Source organism: Phaseolus vulgaris, chromosome 3 (assembly GCF_051622355.1).
Source record: "Phaseolus vulgaris cultivar YP4 chromosome 3, ASM5162235v1, whole genome shotgun sequence".
Classification (NCBI taxonomy): domain Eukaryota; kingdom Viridiplantae; phylum Streptophyta; class Magnoliopsida; order Fabales; family Fabaceae; genus Phaseolus; species Phaseolus vulgaris.
In genome coordinates, this window is record NC_143500.1 from 14,951,650 (window position 1) to 14,958,687 (window position 7,038).

The 7,038-nt window shown below is 43.2% G+C and overlaps 1 protein-coding gene across 1 annotated transcript; it reads left to right on the top strand.

The window, feature by feature from the left end:
- Positions 1-1,803, top strand: LOC137839132 (uncharacterized). Its single transcript, XM_068648259.1, has 2 exons — positions 1-616; positions 926-1,803. Exons 1-2 carry the CDS (start codon positions 1-3, stop codon positions 1,801-1,803), a joined length of 1,494 nt encoding a protein of 497 aa, XP_068504360.1.
- The last annotated feature ends 5,235 nt before the right edge of the window (positions 1,804-7,038 follow it).

Sequence of the window (7,038 nt, forward strand, 5' to 3'; positions counted from 1 at the left end):
ATGGCGGCATCAAAGGTTGAGCAAGAGCGTATACAGGCGGATTTGGCAGAGTCGCAGGAAAGGAATGAAGAGTTGTTTCGCGTGAACGAAGAGATGCGTCGCGGGTTACGCAACCACCCTGGGAGTCGTGAAGCAAAAGATCGCGAAAGTTTCACGCCACCTAGGGAGTTCTCCACGTCGTTCTCCCAATCGATCATGGAGGCGGTGATCCCTCACACGTTCGTAGGTCCCAAGGTGACTTTCACGGGGATGGAAGACCCTGAGGCGCACCTCACTGCGTTCCACACGCAGATGATGCTAGTAGGCGGCTCCGGCGCCATGAGGTGCAAGCTCTTCATGAACACGTTAATTGGAATGGCCATGGACTGGTTTATCAGCCTTCTAGACGGCCACATCACGTCCTCCGCACAGCTCTCACAACTGTTTCACGAACAGTACATAGCGAACCGGGCTCCTCCACCGGTATCGTATGATTTATTCGACGTGAAGCAGTATCAAGGCGAAACCTTGAAAGAATACATCAATCGCTTCGGGATGCAGGTGGTGAAGGTTGGCACCACGGAGGAGTCGGTGATCGTCTACGCGTTCAGGAAGGGGATGTGCCCTGGACCTTTCTGTGAGTTAATCATTTGAAGCCGCCCCCGAACCTTTGCAGAAATAAGGCATCGCGCGGTGGAACACATCGCCACAGAGGGTGAGGTGTGTGAGAAGCGCACGAGCGTTGCACCTGCACGCCCAAGAGCGTCGTCGCGTGCACAACCCGCTTGGGTGAACGAGGCCGCAACCGGAAGGAAAGGTCAAGAGAGGAAGCGCCCATACGAGGCGAGGAGGCCCCAGACGAGGGGGCGATCGGAGGGGAATAGACCGTTGAGGCTTAATTTTGTGGTAGAGTTGAAAGATTTAATTGTCGTGCCTAACATAGCAGATAGGCTGAGGCCCCCAGTGAAGACTGATAAAGTGTTGGGACCTCACAAGGACGCGTGGTGCGAGTTCCACCAAGCATTCGGGCATCACATCAACAACTGCTTGGCGCTGGGCCATCAGTTGGATGAGTTGGTAAAAAGTACGTTCCTCAAGGACTACCTGGCTGGGTGTTCTACGGCCGCGGCCCTGGCGGTAGCAGAAGAGGATCAGGCACACGAGATGCCAATCCATGGGGAAGTGCACACCATTTCTGGTGGCTTATCAAGAGAGGGATGCACTGCCTCTTTGTGCAAGAGGTACGTGCGATCGGTTAATTCAGTAGCTGAGGAAGGATTGGATGACCCGTGGGAGTCAGACCTGGTGTTTACGAAGGCTGACCTACGCGACGTCGTCCCCCATGACAATGACCCCGTGGTCATTTCGGTCGTCACCGCTGGGAGAAGGGTAAATCGAGTCCTCGTGGACCAGGGTAGCTCCGCAGACGTCATGTTCTGGTCCACATTCAACAAGCTGCAGTTTTCCCCAGATTTGCTGAGGCCATACACGGGATATCTGTATGGGTTCGCCGGGGACCAAGTAGAGGTACGTGGTTACCTGGAGCTGAGGACGACATTTACAGATGGAACGGCGTCACGTACCGAGAGCATTCGATACCTCGTGGTGAATGTTAATTCAGCCTACAACATTCTGTTGGGACGGCCTGCGTTGAATAAGCTAAGGGCAGTGGCTTCCACACGCCACATGAAGATGAAGTTATCAGATCTTAGTGGTCGGGTGATCGTGATCAAGTCAGATCAAGAGGAGGCCCGGAAGTGCTATGAGAATAGCCTAAAAACAAAAAAGGGGAGTGGTTATGGTGATGGAGCGCCCGCCCATTGAAGATACGCCTATGGAGGTGGAGCCTTTGGAGGAGGCAAAGCCCGTGGAGGCGACGCCTGACGAGGCAAAACCCGTGGAGGCGACGTCTGACGAGGTCGTGCCCGTGGAGGCGACGCCTGACGAGGTCGAGCCCGTGGAGGGAGCGCCCAGGGGGGCTGTGCCCATGGAAGAAGTACCCGGGGATGCCTCACCAACGGAAGAAGTATCCGAGGATGCCTCACCCGCAGAGGCGACGCCTAGAAGAGAAGGCCGGGAAAGTGAGTCTCGCGCTGAGAGCGCTCGGGACAGGCGACCCGAGCCGGTAGAAAACGTGGTGGAGAGGCAGATTGGGGGCAAGATCTTCAAGTTGGGGTGACTGTTGAGCCAAGGGGAGCAGGATGAGGTGGCGGCAGTAATCTCGCACCACCTAGACGCATTTGCATGGTCCGCCTCGGACATGCCAGGCATCGACCCAGATTTTTTGTGCCACCATCTCACCATGGACCCCAAGGTCTGTCCTGTACGATAGAGGAGGAGGAAGTTTGACGAGGAGAGGCGCCTCGTTGTGCAGGAAGAAACAAGGAAGTTGCTAAGTGCCAGACACATCAGGGAAATTCAATACCCTGAGTGGTTGGCTAATGTGGTCTTAGTGAAGAAGGCGAATAGGAAGTGGAGAATGTGCGTCGACTTCATAGACCTCAACAAGGCGTGCCCCAAAGATTCGTATCCACTGCCCAGCATCAACGCGTTGGTGGACAATGCCTCGGGCTGCAAGATGCTGAGCTTCTTGGATGCATTCTCGGGGTACAACCAGATTAAGATGCATCCACGCGATGAGAGCAAAACGGCGTTCATGACCGAGACGTGTTGATGAGAATCAACTAAAGGTGGCTTTTTATAATGAAGAACAAGATCATTCGCCTTCATATTTAAAGTTTTACTTGTTAATCTTTGCAAAAGATAAAGCCAAGCCCAAGCCCAAGAAGGCCAAAGCCCACAAAAGCCCAAAGTCCATCCCATGAAGGGCAAGGCCAAGTATTAAATAAATATTGTTTAGAAAGGTGCTAAGAGGGAAACATTAGAAACCTCTATTGTTAAAGCATCTTTTAGTCTTTAGTTAGGAGTCTTAGGGGGGGTGTGTTAGTAGATAAGTGTAGGAGTAGAAAAGGAGGTGCCAAAGTGAAGGAAGAGGTCACACCTTCCTCATGCTTTGTTTTAGGCGCAAATTCTAGAAGCTTTTTGGGAGGGAGTTTTTGAATTTGTGTAGCTTATATTTCAGCACCTTAGGCTATAAATAGAGGTGCTCTCTTTGTATTTTTCAGATTTGGAATTTGTAGTAAAGAAACTCTCCCAATTTGGTGATTGAGTGAGTGAGATTTGATTTCTCCTCTTCCTAGTCTCATCTTGAGAGCCTTGGTTCCCTCAAGTGGCGGCAATTCACACTTATCTTGGAGCAATCACACTTCAAGTGGCGTGTTCATCAATCAAGTTCTTCATCCACATAAGTTTCCTCTCTTCTCCATTTAGTTCTTCCATTTCCATGTCCATATGAACTCTAAAACAAGTGTAGTTTCTTTTATTCGGTTCATCTTCGTTTTCTTGCACTTTTGTTCGGTTCTTTTCAATTTCTTACTGTTTTAATTCAGTTCAGTAGCTCCTTTTCATGTTTTGTTCGGTTCAATTGCTTTCTTTAGAGTTTCAATCGGTTCATTTACTTTTCCTCTTATTTTAATCGGTTCAATTTGACAATAATTGGAACTTCCATATGAGTTTGTGTTTTGGCACTAGTTTTGGTGAGTTCTTGTTCATAGAACCTTGATCCAATTCTATGATAAAGTGCCTATCTCATAACCAACTCAAGATGATTCCTAAGAATGTCAAGAATCATTCTAATTGTGCTAGTGGAATCACATCATGTGGTATCATGAGTCTTAGGTTCTTCTTGTTTAATTGTTGAGTTGTGTGCACTTTAATTTCAAGAGCTCTTTAATATTTTCTTGCAATTTAAGTTTCTGTTTTAGGTATTAATTGAGTTTTTCTTGCTGTTTTTCTTTTGTTACACCAAGTGCTTGTGAAAAGGTTTATGGCACTCATTATTCATATGAGTATGGTTGCTCTTTTGGAATGGCATTCTCCTTCCTAGAGTTTACCTTAAGCTTCTTTTCACTTGTTGTTTTTTTTTGTCATATGTCTTTTAATTTTGTAATCATGTCAAGTTTTGTCTTAGTCATGTTATTCCATAATTGTCATTACTTCTAGTAGTACTTTTATTGTTTTTTATTGTTTCTTGCTTTAGTGTCATATAATTTTCTGAATTGATATTGATCCTTTGTGCATTTTCTTTTTAGAATTGAGTTCATACTTGTATTCTAGACCTATACAAGTTCCAATACATCATTTTCCATTATGTCTTTGCTAGTTCATAATTCTGTTTCTGAAAAAAAGTGTTTACTGTTTTTCCTTATTGCAATTGATTTACTCACTGGAAAATTCTGAAATTCTGGATTTGTGATATTCAAAGTGTTAGAAAAGAATAGAAAAAAGAATCATTCAAAAATTCAAAGTACAAAAAAAATGATAAATAAAATAAAAAAAGTGTACAATTCTGCCGAAAAGAATACGGTAATCTGGCAGCGATTTTAAAAAATTTATCTCAATTAATTGGCTTACTGTTTTTAATTGATTCCAGTGCCATTATTGAGTTAACATCTTGAAGTTTCTGTGGTTTAAATTTCATAATCCAGTTCGCTCTACATCATTCCAGTTAAATCAGTGAATATCAAGCACAGTTTGCATTAAAAAAAAAAAAATTCCAGTAGCTAAATTTTTTGTTTTAATAATCTACTCTAGTGCTTTTCCTTAAGTATTCTTTTGTGTGCCTACTTTCTCATTGAGTTATTTATTTTCTTGATTGTCTTTCATTCCTTACTCTTTGAGTTTGTCTTACATATAGTTTCCCTTTTGCAATTACCTTTCTTTGCTTATACCTTTTCTTGTTTGTCTTTATTGTTTCATTGGTTTTGTGGTGGTTGCCTTTGAGATTGGTGTGCTTGCTTTGACATCTTTCATTTGAGGATTCCAAGGCCTCAAGATCAGATTGGTGCAAGGACATTATTTCTTTGAGAGTGACCTATTTTTCTGCCTCAATTCACTTCGGCATTTTTGCTTAAAACACTCACTGTTTTTGCTAATTTTGTTTCTTGACTTGTTTGCTGTTTTGTGTGTTTGCTGTTTTTAATTTCAAATGGCTGGTATTTCAAGTGATGCATCCTACAAGCAGAATTCTTCTTCCAAAGCTTCAATCCTTGGTGAATTACATGAAGCACAAAGAACTATTAGACGCTTGGAAGAGAAAATGCAAAAGATGGAGGTCCAACAAGCTAGACCATCTCCTTCTATCCATGATGGGCATCATTCTCATAGACCATCTTCAAGAGCCTCTTCAAATGATTTTGGCCGTGAAGAAGAGCATAGGAGAAGGAGGAATCCACCACAATTTCATGGACAAAGACCTCATCATCAAGGAGAAAGACATCACTACGGCAATGGTTACTACCAAGATGCAAAGGCTAGGCTACCTTCAGTCAAGCTTCCTTGTTTTAATGGCTCTAGTGATCCTAATGTATATTTAGATTGGGAGGCTAAGTGTGAACAAATATTTGAGATCCATGAGATCCAAGATGAGCATAAGCTTAAGCTAGCCACCCTAGAGTTTAGTGATTATGCCATGAAATGGTGGCATGGAATTGTAAAGGACATTATCTATCACAAGGGTCCTCCCGTGGACTCTTGGAACTCTTTAAAGGATCATATGCGCGCTAGGTTTGTGCCCCCACATTTTAGGAAAGACCTCATGTTGAGACTCCAACGGTTTCAACAAGGCACGCTAAATGTGGATGAATATTACAAGGAGCTAGAGACGCTTGTGCTTAAAATTGAATTAGAAGAAAGTGAGGAAGCTATTATTGCTAGGTTTGTGAGTGATCTTAGGAAGGATATTCAAGACATTGTTGAGTTACAAGAGTACTCATCATTGGGCTCTTTAGTTCATCTTGCAATGAAGGTGGAAGCCCAACTTGCTAAGAAAAACTCTTTCAAAAATGCTTCCAATGACGGATACTACTCCAAGTCTTGGAGAAACAAAAATTATTTTTCTAAACATCCTTCCAAAGATTCTTCTTTCAAACCCAAGGATCCTACGCCATCTACTTCTAGGCCTAAATCCCCAATTAAATCGTCTAGTCAAAAGTGTTTTAAATGTTTGGGATATGGTCACATTGCTTCTAATTGCCCTTCTAAACGAAGTATGTACATGCATGAAGGCATTGTAGTTAGTGAGCATGATTCCAAGTCACCTAGGCATTCTTCACCTTCTAGACCATCAAGTGAAAATGAGAGTGAAAGTCCTTGTGAAGGTGACTTATTGATGGTGAGACGTATGTTGGGCACACTTCCAAAAACATTGAATGATACTCAAAGAGAAAATATTTTTCACACCCGATGTCTTATCAACAACAAGTTATGTTCCTTGATTATTGATGGGGGAAGTTGCACTAATGTGGCTAGTACAAGAGTTGTGGAGAAGTTAGCCTTACCCACTATCTCTCATACCAAGCCCTACAAATTACAATGGCTTAGTGAAGTAGGTGAAATCATGGTGAATAAACAAGTCCTCATTAACTTTGCAATAGGAAAGTATAAAGATGAGGTTTTATGTGATGTTGTGCCCATGGAAGCATCTCATCTCCTTTTAGGAAGGCCTTGGCAATATGATAGACATGTTTTACATGATGGCCTATCCAATACAATGTCTTTTTCCTTCCTAGGGCGCAAGGTTATATTAAAACCCCTCTCACCCAAAGAGGTTCATGAGGACCAAATAAAAATGAAAACTAAAAGAGAAAATGAGAAAGAAAAAGAAGTAAGTACTACACCGAGTCACACCATTTTCTCCTCTAAATCCATCATGTTGACTCGTGCTATGCCTCAAATGGACCCTCCAAGGTCTTCTTCTTCTTTATCTTTTTCATTACCCAAGGTTCCTATTTCAACACCACCTTGGTTAAAATATGTTAGGGATGATTTTTTCATACCTCCTAATGGGTTTCACCATTTAAGAGGTCTTTTTCCCAAAAATATCATCATTCCCAAACACATTTTTCCAACTTGGTCGATTTGTAGGACTTCCTTTTCTGCAATCCCTTTGGTTCCCTCTGCTAAGTCATGTATTCCTTTTTCTTACTCTTTTGCTGGTAA

What these genes read in the sequence shown, in the direction of transcription:
- LOC137839132 (XM_068648259.1), top strand. Translation starts at nt 1, where the DNA reads ATGGCGGCATCAAAGGTTGAGCAAGAGCGTATACAGGCGGATTTGGCA. An exon ending in GATGTGCCCTGGACCTTTCT is followed by an intron (nt 617 to 925) that starts GTGAGTTAATCA and finishes CTAACATAGCAG; the next exon opens with ATAGGCTGAGGCCCCCAGTG.